Source organism: Odocoileus virginianus, chromosome 29, assembly GCF_023699985.2.
Source record: "Odocoileus virginianus isolate 20LAN1187 ecotype Illinois chromosome 29, Ovbor_1.2, whole genome shotgun sequence".
NCBI lineage: Eukaryota > Metazoa > Chordata > Mammalia > Artiodactyla > Cervidae > Odocoileus > Odocoileus virginianus.
Window position 1 is genome coordinate 4,476,602 of NC_069702.1, and position 20,322 is coordinate 4,496,923.

At 36.1% G+C, this 20,322-nt stretch overlaps 1 protein-coding gene across 1 annotated transcript in view; it reads left to right on the forward strand.

Annotated features, from left to right (window-relative positions):
- The window catches only part of CEP135 (centrosomal protein 135), a 76,703-nt gene extending 57,549 nt beyond the window's left edge, over positions 1 to 19,154 (forward strand). Inside the window, exons 20-26 of the mRNA XM_020892158.2 lie at positions 156 to 266; positions 546 to 731; positions 8,754 to 8,963; positions 9,800 to 10,002; positions 11,248 to 11,352; positions 13,251 to 13,361; positions 17,419 to 19,154. Coding sequence (XP_020747817.2) covers positions 156 to 266; positions 546 to 731; positions 8,754 to 8,963; positions 9,800 to 10,002; positions 11,248 to 11,352; positions 13,251 to 13,350 — 915 coding nt within the window. The 3' untranslated portion in view covers positions 13,351 to 13,361; positions 17,419 to 19,154. The remainder of the gene's footprint in view (positions 1 to 155; positions 267 to 545; positions 732 to 8,753; positions 8,964 to 9,799; positions 10,003 to 11,247; positions 11,353 to 13,250; positions 13,362 to 17,418) is intronic.
- The last annotated feature ends 1,168 nt before the right edge of the window (positions 19,155 to 20,322 follow it).

Here is a 20,322-nt window from a genome sequence, read left to right on the forward strand (position 1 = left end):
ATCAGTCAAAAACATGTGTGAAAATAATACTTAGGAGCAGTTTTCCTTTTTTCCTACTCTTAGTCCCCAAATTCAGAAAGAGCTGCTTAAACATAAGTAGGACTCATTAGGTGCTACGTTCATTTTATACCTGTCTTCAATTTTGTGATTTGTAGCAAATTTCATTGGAATTAGAATCAGCGGTGCAAGAAAAAGAAGAAATGAAGAGCAGAGTTCATAATTACATAACCGAAGTGTCACGATGGGAGAGCTTAATGGCTGCCAAGGTGAGGGAACATTGCTTAGGGTAAAGTTAAGACTGACTTTGGTTTAACTTTTTCATGTTTCTTTATTCTCTCTCCTCTATTAGATATTAACATATGAAAGTGGAGATCTTGCCTGTTGTCCTTGTGCATTTTCTTACATGTCTTATTTAGTATAGTATCTGCAGGTAGCTTATGCTTCCTAAATTAAAGCAAAATCCCAATGTGTTGTATGTTTATGACATGGGTTTTCAGTGAGTGACCATTACTAATTTAGAAACAATTTAACTGTGATTAAACCAGGAAAAAGAAAATCAAGATTTGTTAGATAGATTTCAGATGCTTCATAACCGCGCTGAAGACTGGGAAGTCAAAGCCCATCAAGCTGAGGGAGAAAGCAGCTCAGTCCGACTGGAACTTCTTTCCATAGACACAGAGAGGAGACACCTTCGAGAGAGAGTGGAGCTGCTGGAAAAGGAAATCCAGGAGGTAATGTGTTCACTTTTCTTGTGCAGACGTAATTTAGTAAAACATTCAAAGGCACTTTATCAAAATGAGGTTTAAACGTTGGTAAAATCAAATTGAATGGTAATCTTTTGTCATTTATTTTTAGAGTGCTGGAGTGGGGTGTCATTGCCTTCTCCAATAATTTGCTTAGGAGAGCTCCGTTACTTTTCTATTGAAGTAAAATACACATAACATCAAATCTGCCATTTTAAGGGTACCACCATCCTTCTTCAGAACGTTTTCATCTTCTCCACCTGAAACTCTGTACCCATTGAATACTAACTTCCCACTCACTTCCCCCAGCCACTGACAACCACCATTCTACTTTCCTGTGACTTTGGCTATTTCATTTAGCGCTAAGGTTCACTTAAATCTCAAGGTTCACCCATGTTGTGGCATGTGTCAGAATTTCATTTCTTTTTAAGGCTGAATAATATCCCATTTTTTGTATATACCACATTTTGTTTATTCATTCATTTGTCAATGAACATTTGGTTTATTTCCATCTTTGGCTATTGAGAATAATGCTGCTATGCACATTGGCGTACAATATCTATTCAGGTCGTTGGTTCCTGTTCTTTAAGATACACCTGGATGTTGAATTACTAGGTCATATTATGATTTTGTGTTTGATTTTTAGTGTAACCACCATACAGGTTTTCACAGGGTCTGTACCATTTTACATCTCTACCTTTAATGTTAGGGTTCTGGTTTCTCCACATCTCTACCAATGCTTGTTATTTTCTGTGTGTGTGTGTGTGTGTGTGTGTGGTTTGTTTGTTTTTAATAATAGCCTTCCCAGTGGGAGTGAAGTAGTATTTCATTTTGGTTTTGACTTGTATTTTCTTAATGATTAGTGACATTGAGCATACTTTTTGTGCTAATTGGCCATTTGTATATTTTTTTGAAGAAATGTCTATTTAAATCCTTTGCCTGTTTTTTTAAAAATCAAGTTGTTTTTTGTTGTTGTTCAGTTTTAGGAGTTTTTATATTCTAAATATTTCTCCTTTATTAGATATATGACTTGTGAATATTTTCTTCCATATCGTGGCTTACATTGTCACTCAATCTTATCCTTAATGCAGAGAAGTTTTAAGTTTTGATGAAGTCCAATTTATTTGTTTCTTTCTGCCTGTATTTTTGGTGTCATATCTAAGAAATCATTGCTAAATCCAACATCACAAAGCTTTTTCCTTTTTATTTCCTATGAGTTTTATAGTTTCAGCTCTTATGTTGAGGTCTTTGGTCCATTTTGAGTTAATTTTTATATATGAAATAAGGTTCCAATTTTATTCTTTTGCATGTGGATTTAAACAAACTTTTACCATAAAGAGAGTCTAATAACAATCTCTTGGTAAAATTTTGAGTTGAGTTAAAACATAGGAATCCTTAGTAAGTTAGATTGATGTAGAACTGATGGTTATTGGTTCTCCTTTCATTTTGTTGGTGGAGTATTGTAGTTTGGTCTTCATTTTTTAGAAGAAAGTATTGATTACTCGTAGTCAATGCACCCCCCACCCCCCCAAACACCAAATATATTTAGGTTTTTGGGCTCCAAAATCACTGCAGATGGTGACTGCAGCCATGAAATTAAAAGACGCTTACTCCTTGGAAGGAAAGTTATGACCAACCTAGATAGCATATTAAAAAGCAGAGACATTACTTTGCCAACCAAGGTCCATCTAGTCAAGGCTATGGTTTTTCCAGTGGTCATGTATGGATGTGAGAGTTGGACTGTGAAGATAGTTGAGTGCCGAAAAATTGATGCTTTAGAACTGTGGTGTTGGAGAAGACTCTTGAGAGTCCCTTGGACTGCAAGGAGATCCAACCAGTCCATCCTAAAGGAGATCAGTCCTGGATGTTCATTGGAAGGACTGATGCTGAGGCTGAAGCTCCAATACTTTGGCCACCTCATGGGAAGAGTTGACTCGTTGGAAAAGACCCTGATGCTGGGAGGGATTGGGGGCAGGAGGAGAAGGGGACGACGGAGGATGAGATGGCTGGGTGGCATCACCAACTCGATGAGCATGAGTTTGAGTAAGCTCGGGGAGTTTGTGATGGACAGGGAGGCCTGGCGTGCTGCAATTCATGGGGTTGCAAAGAGTTGGACATGACTGAGCGACTGAACTGAACTGATTGATTACTCGTAGTCTGTAGAATTATGCACCCCCCAACCCCTCCAAACACCAAATATATTTAGGTCCTAGCTCTGAGAACCTGTGAATGTGACTTCTGTTTGGAAATGGTGTCTGTGCAGATATAATCAAGTTAAAATGAGGTCCTGCTGGGTAGGGTGGACCCTCGTCTGGTAACTGGTGTCCTTATAGAATAAGGGCGACTCAGACACAGAAGGTCCAGGGGAGAATGCCACATGAAGACAGAGGCAGAGATTGAAATGAAGTGTCTGCCAACGTGAGGGACCCCACAGACTGCCACCAGTCACTGTAGCTGGAGAGAGCCTCCCACAGAACCTCTAGAAGGAACGCATCCTGCTGACACCTAGATTTCAGACTTGAGACCCCAGAACTGTGAGGGCAAGCTGGCTAGTCTGTGGTACTTGTCATGGCAGCGTTAGGGAACAAACACAGACTATGGTGCCAGGAGGTGGGGTGCTGCTCTAACAAACCTGAGAAGGGTCTTTGGAATTGGAATTGGACACATTCTGGAAGGGTTTTGAGTGCCTGATAGAAAAGCCTTGATTACCTTGAAAAGATTGTTTGTAGAAAGGTAGACATTAAAGGTGAGGACTCAGAAAAAACAGGAAAGCTATAGATATAACTTCTCTTATTTACAAAATATGTAAATCATTATGAATGGAAATTGTCCAGAAATAAGAATGTTTCTTCCACTGCGGTCTCAGATGCAGTTGAGGAATGTTTTTGGATGTTGGAGGAAAGGAGATTCTTAGAAAATGGCAGAGGACTTGGCTGAACTACGGTCTGCTCTTAGAAAAGTAGAACTTAAAAGTGATGAACTTGAATATTTAGTTGAGGAAATTTCCAAGGGAAGTATGAAAGGTGCAACCTGCTTTTTCCTGCTGTTTATAGTAAGATGTGAAGGAAAGAGACAAATTGAGGAAGGAATTGCTAAGCAAGAGAGGAGCCGGGACTCAATGATTTGGAAAAGTTCTAGCCTGTACAGATAGGGTATTCTACAGGCAGGACTGAGACTGTGGCTAGACAACTTCTTGGTGAAGCAATTAGGTGAGTGACCCATAGATCCAGCCAATCACCTCAGCAGAAACACTGCCAGCTTGTGCTGAAAGGGACAGAAATAGGATGATTGAAAGGAAGGCTGAACTTCTTGGATCTTACAAGGAGAAAACAGGTCAGTAGAGTTCCAGAGAATAGCATGGAGAGATAAGAAAGCCTTCCGCAGCAATCAGTGCAAAGAAATAGAGGAAAACAATAGAAAGACTAGAGATCTCTTCAAGAAAATTAGAGATACCAAGGAAACATTTCATGCAAAGATGGTCTCAATAAAGAACAGAAATGGTATGGACCTAACTGGAGCAGAAGATATTAAGAGGTGGCAAGAATACACAGAAGAACTGTACAAAAATGATCTCCACGACCCAGATAATCACATGGTGTGATCACTCACCTAGAGCCAGACATCCTGGAATGTGTAGTCAAGTGGGCCTTACGAAGTATCACTACAAGCAAAGCTAGTGGAGGTGATGGAATTACAGTTGAGCTATTTCAAATCCTAAAAGATGATGCTGTGAAAGTGCTGCACTCAACGTGTCAGCAAATTTGGAAAACTCAGCAGTGGCCACAGGACTAGAAAAGGTCAGTTTTCATTCCATTCCCAAAGAGAGGCAATGTCAAAGAATGCTCAAACTAGTGCACAATTGTACTCATCTCACATGCTCCAAGCCAGGCTTCAGCAGTACGTGAACCGTGAACTTCCAGATGTTCAAGCTGGTTTTCAAAAAGGCAGAGGAACCAGAGATCAAATTGCCAACATCCTCCGGATCATCGAAAAAGCAAGAGAGTTCCAGAAAAACATGTATTTCTGCTTTATTGACTATGCCAAAGCCTTTGATTGTGTGGATCACAATAAACTGTGAAAAATTCTCAAAGAGATGGAAATACCAGACCATCTGACCTGGCTCTTGAGAAATCTGTATGCAGGTCAAGAAGCAACAGTTAGAACTGGACATGGAACAACAGACTGGTTCCAAATAGGAAAAGGAGTATTTCAAAGCTATATATTGTCACTGTGCTTATTTAACTTATATGCAGAGTATATCATGAGAAACGCTAGGCTGGAGGAAGCACAAGCTGGAATCAAGATTGCTGGGAGGAATATCAATAACCTCAGATATGCAGATGACACCACCCTTACGGCAGGAAGGGTGGAAGAACCAAGAGCCTCTTGATGAAAGTGAAAGAGGAGAGAGAAAAAGTTGGTTTAAAACTCAACAATCAGGAAACTAAGATCATGGCATCTGGTCCCATCACTTCATGGCAAATAGATGGGAAAACAATGGAAACAGTGGCTGACTTTATTTTTCTGGGCTCCAAAATCACTACAGATGGTGACTACAACCAGGAAATTAAAAGACGCTTACTCCTCGGAAGGAAAGTTATGACCAACCTAGACAGCATATTAAAAAGCAGAGACATTACTTTGCTAACAAAGGTCCGTCTAGTCAAAGCTATGGTTTTTCCAGTGGTCATGTATGGATATGAGAGTTAAACTCTAAAGAAAGCTGAGCGTCGAAGAATTGATGCTTTTGAACTGTACTGTTGGAGAAGACTCTTGAGAGTCCCTTGGACTGCAAGGTGATCCAACCAGTCTGTCCTAAAAGAGGAGATCAGTCCTGAATGTTCATTGTAAGGACTAATGTTGAAGCTGAAACTCCAATACTTTGGCCTCCTGATGCAAAGAGCTAACTCATTTGAAAAGACCCTGATGTTGGGAAAGATTGAAGGCAGGAGGAGAAGGGGTTGACAGGATGGAATGGTTGGATGGCATCACCGACTCAATGGACATGAGTTTGGGTGAACTCTTGGAGTTGATGATGGACATGGAAGCCTGGTGTGCTGCAATCCATGGGGTCGCAAAGAGTCAGATACAACTGAGCAACTGAAGTGAACTGAACTGAACTGAGTTACGAACCTATGTTCTCCTTCAGGAAAAGGGAAGAATATCTGAGAGAGACTGGGAGACCAGCAGGGCTGCTCAAAAGCTGGTGGGGCTGTTGCATTGCCACCAGCCCAGAGGGCATAGGCCCAGGGGACTGGACTGCTTCCTGCTTGACTCTGTAAGGCAGCACCACTGCCATGTGGCCAAGAGGTGTGGCTGCCCTCGCAGGCCCAAAGGACAGAGCATCAAGATAGAGATCATTCATTTTAGACCCTTGAAATCTAATGAAATTTGCCCTACTTGAGTGCAGACTTATTCTGGACCTACTTGCTCCTTCGATTCCTTCTGTTTTCTCCCTTTCTGAATGAGACTATTTTATTTCTGCTCCACCATTGTATTTTAGAGGGAGGTAGTTTGTTTTCTATTGGAGAAGGAAATGGCAACCCACTCCAGTGTTCTTGCCTGGAGAACCCCAGGGACGGCGGAGCCTGATGGTCTGCCATCTATGGGGTCGCACAGAGTTGGACACGACTGAAGCGACTCAGCAGCAGCAGCAGCAGTTTGTTTTCTAGCATCACAGATCATGGAGGGAGAGGAATTTTGCCCCAGGATGGAGCATTCCCAGAATCTTACCCGTTCTGATTTAGATAAGATTTTGGACTTAAGAGTTGATGCTAGAAATGTTGGGATAGAATGAATGTATTTTGCACATGGGAAGGACTTGTGAATTTGGACAAGCCAGAGAATTGCTAGAATTATGTCCCCTCCAAATATATTAAAATCCTAACTACCAGTAGCTGTGAATGTGACCTTTTTGGAAATAGGGCCTTTGCGGGTGTAGTCAATTTGAGATGAGGCCATACTGGACTAGGGCAGGCGATAACCCAATGACTGGTATTCTTATGAGACAAGAGAACTCTGGACACAGAATATGCGAGGGAGCGTGCTAATTGAAGATGAAGGCAGAGATCGGAGTGGTGTGTCTGCAAGGCAAGGAATACCGAGGATTGCCAGCAGTCATAGGAGTTTGGAGAAGGGCTTGGAATAGATGGTTCTTCAGAACCTCCAGAAGCCAATTCTGCCAACATCTGCATTTCAGACTTGTAACCTCCAAAATTGTGTGGGAATAAATTTCTGTTGTTTTATGCCATCCAGTAATTTGCAGCAGTTTGTTACAGCAGTCCTAGGAATCTAATACACTATTTCTATGCTTTTCTCTTATGAGTATGTAACTAAAACAGTGTTTCTCAACCTCCTAATTCTCAGAAGTTATTCTTTAGCTCTTCTCTTCTTTGTCACTGTTCCTATCTTATGTGGTATATGAAATTGCCTTATGTATATTTGGGGAAATTTGACTAATTCATTAATATTTCAAAAATCCAAATACTTTTCTGCAACTGTCAAAATATATTAAATCTTCACATCACTGCATTAGATTTTTAATGTTGATGATTTCAGTAAATTTTGTGTAATAATTTAATTTTCAAATGTGGAATTCTTCCTAAACTCTAGAAGTAGAGCTTTATATTTATTTTTATTACTCATTTATTTATTACTCATTTATTGTAATAATTACTAATTTATTATTACTCCATTTTAAATATGGATCATTCTAGGAAAAAGGGTCTTATTTCAAATTTTTCTCATTATTTCAGTTATTAAACTCATAAAATTATATACTATTATTAGTTTAAATTTAATTATGACTTTAGGTATGTAATTTTATTATTTTTTTTTTTTTTTCATTCCACCACCACCCCTAGGTATGTAATTTTAAAGCACATTCCATTTTTGAAATTCAAAATTTAACTCAAGGCAATTGAGGAGTGATAAGTATATATGTTATTGATCAGTTCAGCTTAGTCACTCAGTTGTGTCCAACTCTTTGCGACCCCATGGACTGCAGCATGCCAGGCCTCCATGTCCATCACCAACTCCCGGAACCTACTCAAACTCATGTCCATTGAGTCGGTGATGCCATCCACCCATTCCATCCTCTGTCATCCCCTTCTCCTCCCACCTTCAATCTTTCCCAGCATCAGGGGCTTTTAAAATGAGTCAGTTCTTCGCATCAGGAGGCCAAAGTATTGGAGTTTCAGCTTCAACATCAGTCCTTACAATGAACACCCAGGACTGATTTCCTTTAGGATGGACTGGTTGGATCTCCTTGCAGCCCAAGGGACTCTCAAGAGTCTTCTCCAACAGTACAGTTCAAAAGCACCAATTCTTTGGTGCTCAGCTTTCTTTATAGCCCAACTGTCACATCCATACATGACCACTGGAAAAATCATAGCTTTGACTAGACGGACCTTTGTTAGCAAAGTAATGTCTCTGCTTTTTAACATGCTGTCTAAATTGGTCATAACTTTTCTTCCAAGGAGTAAGCGTCTTTTAATTTCATGGCTGCAGTCACCATCTGCAGTGAATTTGGAGTTAAAAAAAATAAAGTCTGTCACAGTTGCCATTGTTTCCTGATCTATTTGCTATGAAGTGATAGGACCAGATGCCATGATCTTAGTTTTCTGAATGTTGAGTTTTAAGCCAACCCTTTGACTCTCCTCTTTCACTTCCATCATTGTTTTAACAAAGAGAGTTTATAAAGGAAAAATTTAACTTCAGAGATCCCTATGTTCACAATCCTAAAACAATAATTTTCATCTTTGCATCTTCTAGATATATATGAGATAGTTACCATGATTAATAATTATGCATAATTAATTTTTTAAGCTTTATATAGGCCATCTTTAAATAGGGGAGAACTTCCTGAGTGTATCTTAAAATTGCAAAGTTTTTTAAATTGCAAAAATTGGCTCTTATAGTTTTATAAAATGACATTGTAGCTATACAGATTCAAACCTTTAAAATTATTGGGTGACTTTAATTTTGTACTTACTTCTTTTCTATTTTCAGCACATGAATGCACATCATGCTTATGAATCTCAGATCTCATCAATGGCAAAAGCTATCTCTAGATTAGAAGAAGAGCTGAGACACCAAGAAGAAGAGAAAGCAGCAGTGTTAAATGATTTGTCATCTCTTAGAGAACTTTGCATTAAGCTTGATTCAGGCAAAGATATTATGACCCAACAATTGAATTCCAAAAATCTTGAATTTGAGAGGGTGAGAACTTAAGAAGATTGTCTTGTAGCATACTGTTTTATTTAGCCATACTCTAATTGTTTTACTTTATAATTCACTACCCAATATATTTGTTCCCCTTTAGAGCAGTGACTTCTGACTACCGGAGTTTGACAACTAGATTTGACTATTAGATTCATTGCCAAGATTTCTTTGGCAAATATGATAATGAAGTTAGGTGCTATTTTGAAGCAGATGGGTACTTAGAACATGAGTCTTCTAATTATAGAATAGGAACATATCCCAGTGTATTTTCTCTGTTTAAGACTTATGTGAAGAATTGAGCAGCTTATTCCTCCCTAAGTGGAATATTTTTCCTGATAAAAATTTTACTCTAATTTGAAAGTTGAGTAAGCTGGAACTTTCCATTCCTAAACTGAAGCATTACTTTAAACAACCCAATGTGTATTCTTAAACATGAGTGTTTCCAGTTTTCACTCATTTAATAGTAACTTTATTTTCAGAGACAGAGAAGCTTCAAAGCTGGTTTGTCTGTGTAATCAGAATATATATATTTAATAAACCAGAAGGGCCTCCTGGCTGATAAAGTGGTCACATTTTAGAGTTTTATGTTAATTACCCTTTCTTGACAAAAGAATGCATAGAAAATTATTTGAGGGTTGGATAGGTCTTATGGTCAAAATAAATCCTAACTAAAAATAACAAAGATTATTGTGAAAATAAGGTGTTTTTATTATACTTAATAAGTATTTTAGAATCTTTAATCAGTGCCCAGAATAAAGCAACTGATATATGTATAGCTCTCCAGATAATATTTCAGAGTAACTCCAAAATTGTATCTTACTTTGTTCTTGTAGGTTGCAATGGAATTAGAAAATATAAAATCAGAGTCAGAGCTGTTAAAAAAACAACTGTCGAGTGAGAGACATACAATTAAAAACCTTGAATCATTGTTGGCGACAAATAGAGATAAAGAATTTCATTCCCATTTAACTTCCCACGAGAAGGATACAGAAATTCAGCTACTTAAAGAGAAGTTGACCCTTTCAGAAAGCAAATTGTAAGTGTCATAAATCAACTTATGTGAGGGAAATAGTCTGTCACAAATAATTTTTCAATATGAATAGTTTTTTGTAGACTTGTAACATAACGATAATGATAGAAAAATACTGGAGGAACAAGAAAAACTTGTTTTTCAGTTTTTGGGGAGAGGAGGATGGGAGTTGGAACAGTGGTAACAACCAAAATATTTTGCTTATGTAGCAGCTCCTGTTGGAAATTCAGAAGAAACATCATGTTTGGAGATGTAATTTGTGTATGTTCACTACAGAAATGGTACCCATGAAAGTGAATGAGTGACCTTTAGAAAAATGTCTACAGTTGAGGAACAAAATCAGAGAGAGGGAGAGCATTTCAGAATGGGGAGAGTTGACTGTGTTTCATGCTATGGATTAGGAAAAAAACTTTGAAAAGCGTGAAATTTGACCTTCATAAGTACATGGATTACTTTTTAGGAGATTGATGATGGTGCCTTTTTAGGATGGAGAAGTTTGGACATATTTTTGGAAGAGGGAGTGAAACCCAGGATAGATAGTATAAGTAGAATAATTAACTAATTTTATTTATTTGCTAATTTTTGGCTGTGCTGAGCCTTCAGTCCTCTGTGCAGGCTTTCTCTAGTTGTGGCCAGCGGGGCTGCACCTCATTGCAGTGCCTGGGCTCACCGCAATGGTCTCTGCAGAGCGCAGGCTCTTGGTGCGGGGCGCGGGCTGCATCAGTTGTAGCACGTGGGCGCTAGAGCGTCAGCTCAGTAGTTGCGACACACAGACTTAGTTGCTCCGTGACATGTGGGATCTTCCTGGGCCAGGGATTGAACCCATGTCTCCTGCATTGGCAGACGGATTCGTAGCCTCTGCACCACCAGAGAAGTCCCAATAATTAACTTTTAAAAGGAGTCAGAAATATTACTCTTCCTGAGGTAGGAGTCAAGAAAGAGCCAATAAAAATACTTTACATTTCAGTGTTACAATTCATGTCTTCTCAAATTTGCATCTCCAGCGTTGCTGGAGTGCCTAGCACATATTAGAAGCTCAGTAAATGTTTGTTTATAAATGAGATGAATGAAAAAGAAAACTTCGTGATGGAAATCCTGATGATTATGAAGTTATTGTTGAAAAGTCTTTTTTATCCTTATATGTCACCTCCATTTGTTTTTATTAATAACAGAAACAAAATTCCATAGTACTTGACTCTAAACAGAGTATCTATTACTTACTTACTTGATTTTTTTAAATTTATTTTTAAGAAATAGTCAAGGCCGGGAAAACACCATGCTCCGGGCTAAAATGGCACAATTACAAACAGATCTTGATGTTCTGAAAAGGCAGATTTCAACTGAAAGATATGAACGGTAAGAAAATATTTTTAACATCGGACAGTGTTTTTATTTATTCCCTATTCTACTACAAAAAGACTTTTATATGGCTTATAAATAGCAAACTTTTCTTGGCATTAACATGAAAGATAAATTCCTTTGGTAATTTTTTCTAAAATGGCAATACATGTTATATAAGATAATATCCCCATAATAAAACAGCAGAGTAGCAAGTATTGTATAAATAAATATTTGCTATAGCATTCCTCAGGGCAAAATCAGGACATTATTTCAAAGGATATAGTTAGGGAATCAACAAAGTAGTAAGGATTCTACAAGAGCCAAAACTTTATGAGCCAACAGGAAATTCTAAATACAAATTATCATATAAGTGATGATCATAAGGGCAGTTAACATATATACATATATACCATATACTATGTATGTATCCTATTAACTATCTAGTATTGTGCCTATATTATTATTATAAAGTAACATCACACAAATAGTAAATAGCAGAGCCAAGACTAAAATCTTAACTGTAAACCCTGTGTTCTTAATTTTTACAATATATTCTTTAAAGGCTAGTAATTTTCACACTCACTTATATTTCAGTTCATTAGCTTTATTATGTTGAAAATTTTAAGCTCCAGGTGTTGCAGATAGAAATGAGACCTGGTTTAACAGTTAAAATCCAAATCTAATTTGCGAATCAATTTGTCAAGTTACCTTTTCTTCCATTATTCTTTTCTATCCTATTAATACCATAGACATCAGCATATCTCAGATTTCATTCTCAAATAGTGGTCAGATTGCTTATTTAGGTCAGCTTTCTGGGTTCTCTAATCTTACTCTTACCTATTTACATCAAAAATTTTTAAGTCATATGCAATTTAGATTATAGATGAAATTTGCTAGGAAATGAATATTTATGATTTCAAAGAGAGATGAAGCCTGAGATTTCTTCTTTGTCATGAAAGCAATGTTAATTTCTTGTACTTTAGAAGATGGCGTTTCTGAGCATGCTAAACTGAATGTATATGATGATTTTCATTTATTAATGACAGTTGAAATTCTCTTCAATTCAAGGGTCCTAAACCAAGCTCTTTATTTCCTTGGATTAGAGACCCCCTAAATTCTTCTCCTTTTTCTTACCCATGGTCCCCAAGGAAACCTCTACCCATGAATCTGTGTCTTTTCTTCTCTTTACCATCCAGCTAGACCATGTATTCTTAAAGAGGCAATATCATTACCACAGGGGACAATATGGGTTCTTGCGGGAAGAGGGAATGGCAAAAAAACCTTAGGTGTTACAATGATTTGTGGCCCTCTGAAGGGCCACAGTACATTAACAGTGTATCTGTGTATTAAAATTTGAGGGTAGGACATCTAAGGGGACATCTAAAAATAAATTTTAGGGGATTATAAGGAAAAAAAGTTTATGAAGCACCTATCTAGGTAGAAATCCTAGATCTTGAAAAGTTCAAGTCAGAAAGTCTAATCCAGGCACTCTGAACAGCCCACAGTAGAGGTGGCAACATAGTCACTATGCTTTGTGGGACAGACCCAGACATGGGGAAGGAAAGCATAAAAGAAAACATGATTTTACTTCTAACATTTGGGCATTTTGATACAGGAAGAAGGAAGAGGACTAGATTTATGTTCAAGAAGTGGGAGAACTAGGAGCAGAGAGGGGAACCATTCAGCTTTGAAAAATCTGTATTCAGAGGAGCTTTGAGCAATCTCTTTAAACTACATATTCCTTTAATTGAAATCTTTTATCCACAACTTAAAAATTATATAAAGACATATGATTTAAATTTAGTAGAAATACTGATTAATGGAATAGAAATTACATAACTAATAGCAGTAACAGAGCCTTTTATTTGTATACCACTTTTTGTTATAATCTCTTGTTTTGTCTCTACTGACAGAGAACGAGCAATTCAAGAGATGCGTCGTCATGGTCTTCGCACGCCACCCCTTAGTTCTACTATGAGATCTCCTTTGCATTCTCCTGAACATATAAACTGATGATCAGAAAGGTACCTATATAGCGCCAAGTACAAGCAAAACTACTAATAATCTCCGGTTATAAAAACTGCAAGAGTTGTTTTCTGAGTTGGTGGGGAAGAGATTGCCTAGCAAGGTAGTCGAGAACTTTTGGAAATAATGGAATGTTGTGTATTGGAAGGAGTATTGTGGTGGTGATGGTTACATGGGTGTATACCATTATAAAATCTCATTGAACTGAACATTTATAATCCATGCATCTTATTGTATGTATATTATACTTTAATTTAAAAATTAAAGGACAATATGAAATCTCACAGAGTAGTATTTGATAAAGTCCCAGACTCAAGGTACAAATAACAGATAGTGAAAGTATAGACAAAGACAGAAAATATTATTTAATATTGAAAGCTAGGGCAGATTTTTTTAAGTAAATTATAATATACATATAGAAATACATACAGAAAAGTGCTATATCATAGTATCTATAGCTGAGTGAATTTTTACAGATTGTATACACCTATGCAACCTGCACTCTGATCAAGAAACAAAATATAACCTCTCTTTTGGGCTTCCTTCCGGTCATAATTGGCTCAGACAGTAAACAATCCATGCCTGCAATACAGGAGACCTGGGTTCGATCCCTGGATTGGGAAGATCCCCTGGAGAAGGGAATGGCTACCCAGTCCAGTATTGTGGCCTGAAGAATTTCATGGACCATCCATGAGGTCACAAAGAGTCGGACATGACTGAGCAACTTGCACTTCACTTCTGGTTGTGATCCCTACTCTGAAAGTAACTGTTTTGGTTATTCAAAGCATAAATGTCTTTTCTCTGTTCTGGACATTTTATAAATGAAATATATTTCTGACTTTTTTCCTCAACAGTGCCTTTGTGAGATTTAGTTATACTGCTGTGTACTTGTAGATGGTTCAGTCTTGTATAATATTCCATTATGTGAACTTACCACAGTCCATTTACTCATTCTGTTTTTGATGAGCATTTGATCATTTTCAGTTTGGGCTATTATAGATAGAAACATGATGAGCATTCTAGTACCTTATGTTGGTGAACAGATACCATACATTTCTTTGGGGTATACTCTTAGGCATGAAATTGTTAGGCCACACTGGACACACATATGTTCAAGCTTGAGTAGTTTTGGCAAGTCAGTTTTCCAAAGTGATTGTAAAGAGCTGGAGTATATTTGAGGAAGAGTCAAGGTGATGTCCTCATACATTGGACATGGGAATGAATGGGTCAGATCCAGAGTTTGAAAGGTAGGTGAAAGGTAGGTAGTCAAGTCTTATCTTGAAGAAATAGTTAAGTCAGTCCTCAGTCCTTTTAAAAATTATTTATTTTTTGGCCTCTTTCAGTAGAAATATATAGAAAATAATTGTTTCCTTAGTGACTCAGGATCCTCATAAGAACTTTAGTTATGTTCTATTCTTTAATATACTGATACACCAGATTTATTAGTATTTGTAAGGCCTTCATTTAAATGATTTCAGATTGCTGTGCTTTTGCGTTTATTTATTTGATTAAAACATGTGTTTTCTTCTTTCATTTTGAGGACCACTTCCCAGTGCTGGCTGCAATCACTGTGTCCTTAAAACTTCTAAGCTGCTGCATTAATTTGAATGTGATTAGATGGAGCTTCAGCTTTTCATTATAAAGCCTCTTGGCAGTTGTGTCCCAAACGTTTTTTTGTGCTTGAGTCATAGCTGCATTTTAGATCAAGGGTTGGTAAACTAGAGCCTAGGGGCCAAATCCACCCCACTGGCTGTTCTTGTAAATTAAGCTTTATTGGGCCAGAGCCATACCCAATTGTTTGCATATTGTCTAAGATTGCTGTTCCGCAGTGGCAGAATTGAGTACTGTGACAGAGACCCTGGGGCCCAGAGATGTGAACTATTTCTTACTAACTGGCCTTCCACATCATGTAGCCTCTGGAAAACTTATCTGTACACTCATGAGATTATAGGAGTGAAAAAGCAAGTAATTCCCTAGTTCTAAGAAAAGAGAAAAAAAAAAAGAAAAGAGGCTTCACTCCAGGGATCTCCACACTGTACCTAGAACCACTGATCTAGAACATAGTGGATACCAGCGATCTCTAAAGCTGGGAAGAATTAGAAAACTTTTTTTTAGCTTATGATAAAGTATAAATAACATGAACTTTGCCTTCTTAACTATTTTGTAAAGTGTGCAACTCAGTGGCAGTAAATTCACAATGTTGTACAATCATCAGATAAAGAAAAATTTTTATCACCCCAAATAGAAACTCTATTGATTAAGCAGTAACTCTCCAGTCCCGTTTTCACTTCCTCTGCCCCGGATAACTTCTAATGTACTTTCTATATCTAAAAATTAGCCTATTGCAGATTTTCATCTAAGTGAATTTATACAGTATTTATCTTTTGCATCGGTCTTATTTCACTTAGGGTAATGTCTTCAAGGTTCATCTGTGTTGTAGCCTGTATCAGAACTTCATTCCTTTCATCCCTAAATAATATTCATTTCTGTTTATTCTGCATTTTGTTTTCCATTCATCAGTTGATGGACACATAGGTTGTTTTTACCTCTTAGCTATTCTGAATAATGCTACTGTGAGCATTTGTGTACAAGAGTGTTTTAGTCTGTTTTCATATCTTTGGGAGTACCTGGATTTGCTGGGTCATAAGGTAATTCTATGTTTAACTTTTTGAATACCTGCCAAACTTTTTCCGTTTTCTGTTCTAGTAGATATAGTTCAGAAAACATCTGCAACCATTAACAAATTCCCAAAGTATCCTAGTGATGTTGTTAATTGCTAACACATTTCCATTCATATTTTCTAATGTTGTCACCAAAGCTAATTTTAAGGGGTTTCCCCATAATACACACAAATGACTAGAAATATTCATATTAAGCCATATTTATAATTTCTTTAATAAATTATATAATCCAGTTTTGCTTTTACTCTTTTGATTATTATGTCTAAAAAAAATGCTCACTGAGAAAACATAAAATATAAAAGTATAAAGAAAACCAAAATCACTTTTTTTTTTACATTTTTTTATTGAAGTAAATGTACATAAGATCAAATTTATCATTTTGACCATTTTTAAGTATACATTTCTCTGGCATTTAGTACATTGACACTCTTGTGCAAAAATAACTCCACCATCAATCTCCAGAACTTTTTTTTTATCTTTCCCAAGGGAAACTGTACTCATTAAATGACTTCCCAGTCTTCCCTTCCCCCAGCCTCTGGCAACCACTGTTACAATTTCTGTCTCTGAATGTGACTACTGTTGTACCTTATGTATTTTTCTTTTTGTAACTGACTTATTTCATTTACTATAGTGTTTTCAAATTTAATCCAAATTGGGAGTATGTTTTAGAATTCCCTTCCTTTTTGAGGCTGAATAGAATTCCATTCTACATATATAACATACTTTGTTTATCTGCTCATCACTTGGGCTGCTTCCGCCTTCTGGCTGTTGTGAAAATGCTGCTGTGAACCCAGATGTACATGTTTAATACTATAACTCAGAGAAAATAAGCAATTAGCATTTTTGTATATACTTCTTTCTTATATTTGATTTGTAATAAACATGCACACATGCATAGACATATGTATATAATTCTAATAGAAATTATCTTCAAAATAAGTTTTTATCAGTTTTTTGTTTTGTTCTGGGGGGAAATTCTAAGATATTTGTAAAAATATTTGACTCTCCCTAAAACATGCTATTTTAAGACTCAGACAACATAATTTACAGTACTTGTTTGTAATTTTAAACCTGGACATCATATTAGCTCTTGCCTTGAGTGATTTTTCTCAGTTAACGTTCTCTGCTACCCCGTTCTTTTCACTGCATATCACTCTTTTAGTACTCACACTTTGACATGCTTTTGTAATTTAAGAAGAATATCTTTTAAAATAGAGAACAATACTCCTTAACTATTACATATAACTTGATTGTGGGCAAGTTTTTATTAGAGACTGTAATTTCAGTTAAAACATTACTGAATTTCAATTTTTCATGAGTGTGTTAATTTTATCATTTTTTTCTTAACCCATCTTTCCTCTCCCCCCTTTTTCAGAATGATGGCTTTCTGTGAGTTGGAAAGGACAAACAGTAATGAAATATTTGAATTACTTGTTCCTGAAAATCATGAACATTGACACAGATCCTACCTCTGTCAACTTTTATTTAAATCACTGAATATTTTTGTAAAAAATTTGGTTTAAAAGAGCAGTACTATGTGTAAATTTTTATATGTATGACAGAACAGAATATATATTCATAGTGCTAACTGATGTTATATCTGTATTTTTATTATTCCTGACTTAAATTACTCCTCAAAGTGTGTTTATACTGTGAATTAATTTATTGTTCACATTATGTTTCAATAATCTTTTTCTTAGTGAGCCATAATATGTGTGTGTAAATATTCTTACAGTACTTGTTTTTAAAGTGTATTTGGTTTCTGTGTCTGTGTTTGTAACCCATATTTTTAATGCATTCACAAAGGATGATCTGCTTTGATGCTAGGCTGTCATTTTTAACTTTTTTCTTCTAAATGTAATATTAATTGTTTGCCAATTTGCTGTCTGTCATTGAGGGAATTATATTCAGGTTTATTCTTATAATAGCAGAGGTCTTGATAGAATAATGGTTATCATATATAATTTGTTATTACCAACAAGAAGAACTATGATTGCAAAGATACATTCATATATTACATACAATATTATACTATTTTGGCTATCAGATGGACTCTTCATGTAATACAAATGCTATCAAAATTAAACTAAAAGCTGTATTTAGAATTTTATATAACAATAGAACAGAAATTTGGGATATTTTTCAGTAAATAAAATTCCCCACTGTACTAATCTAAAACTTTGAGTGCAAAAGGATATGGGGTAAATACAGTAAAACATTTTGTTAAGATTCCAATATACATTCAATAATACTCAGTTTTCTGCTTCTAAATCTGTGTGTTGTAATTATCAGTCTTCCATAATAGCATGTAAACACTGACCTATTGTGGCATATTAAATAGAAAGCAACTTTTTACAATCAATTTCAAAGTTGTAACTTTAAGAATTTATATATATATACAGATACTAATATAAGAACATAAGTATAAAAGAGATTGTCATACAAAAGCGAATCGTGTTTGAACCATACACATTTGAAGAAAATCCTGTTCTTAATAGATTTCATTATGATTAAAAAAGAACTTAAAAACTAACATAAAAAAATGGAAGACCAATTATTTATGATACATTTTATTTCTTCCTCTGGTTTAATAAAGGGAAGCTTGTAAATGTTTGTGTGTACCTAGGGGTGAGCAGTGCTCTTTTTCTGAAATTAATATTCCTTATATGTTTGGATTATGCCCTTTGCAATAATTCAATATGTGTTGGAGAGTGATGTGGCTTTTCTGCCATCTATGTAATTTTATATATTCCATCTCCTCTGTGTGAATTCATGTATTACACCAAACTACAATAGAAATGGGACTATTTACAATGTCATATGAAGAGTTTTTAAATAAATATATGTAAATAATATTTAAATGTTTGTCCCCGTTTTCCCCAAAACAACAGCAAGACATATTTTATTGACTATTTTATTTTTAATGTTTTCTGTAATTAAAAATGTATAGCTTGTCATAATTGTTATTTTCGTAACCATGATATTACAGTTTTTTAAGTAGTTTTATCTTAAAATACTGAATGTATTTTATAGATGTTTTTAATTTGTCTTAAAAAATTTTTAATTATGGAGCTTGACATAGATTTTCCAATAAACTTTCCAGTCAATTTATTTTCTCTTTCTTACAAATAACTTTTTATAATGATAGCAATATTCCTAATTCTAAAGTTAAGTACAATTTATTTATTCAAATCAAATTTTATCATGTTGGGATTTGGAGAAATTTCTGAACTCAGATTTGCAGACCCTTTTTTTTTTTAGCTGAGTTACATTTATTTCCACTTAGTTCAAAATATAAGAAATGAACTCAAAGTTTCTGTTTGAAATCCATCTACAAAATGGTTAAACAGGCTTTGTGTGTGTGTGTACAGTTTTCTCTCTTGTATATACTGTTTGTTGACTACATTAATTATCATTGAATATGCCACCTGCTACCTCACCTTATTACAACATACCAGACATCTGATCTCATACCCCTCTCTTTTATCATCTTAGAAAATTTTAGTTCCAGGTTTACGGTCTTAACTCCATTACTTCTGCCCTCGGTCTTTATGTCAGTATCTTCTTGGAACAGTGGTTATTAACCAGGCTTGCATATTGGAGTTACCTGAAATTTTCTAATAAAAACTAATTTCTGAATCCTGCATCAGCCCAAGTAAGTCAGAATCTCTGTGAGAGAGGTGTTGAGCTCCTTTTATAAACTTTAGTTTATAAACTCCTGCCAAAGGGGTGAGGTTCAATTAGAAACCGTTCATGAGGCATTTGGTATCGCTCAAGATACAAGAGTCCCATGTTAAAGCACAGAGGAACCCTGAATTGCTAGTTTAACTGGTGACATCGAAACTGGTCCAGGAAGACCATAGCCAGTGACTAAGGCTGCTGGAATATCTCAGTGGAACCTTTTGTCAGCTGCTCCTGCCTTTGCTCTGAACATAATGAGGAGCTTCTGAACCAGCTGCTGACTGAAAGATGGTATTTCAGGGGTTCCCTGTTCTCTCTACAGTGTGACTTTTGCAGTGGAATCCTCCCTTGTTGCTGTGTTTCCTTCAAGGAAATCCAGCGGAGGGGCTTCTCCCTGACAGATAATAGTTCCATACTTTACTGGGGATGAATGCCAACTCCCTGAAAAAAAAATGCTCCTTTATCAGTTGTATTTGCATTTTGTGATGCTTAGATCTCATCCTTTTTGGAGTCTCACTTTACTACTCTATTTTATATAACAGGTTGTCGGTACATACTGTTTTTATCCAAGGCTTTCACAGTGTGCTTACAAAGTGTA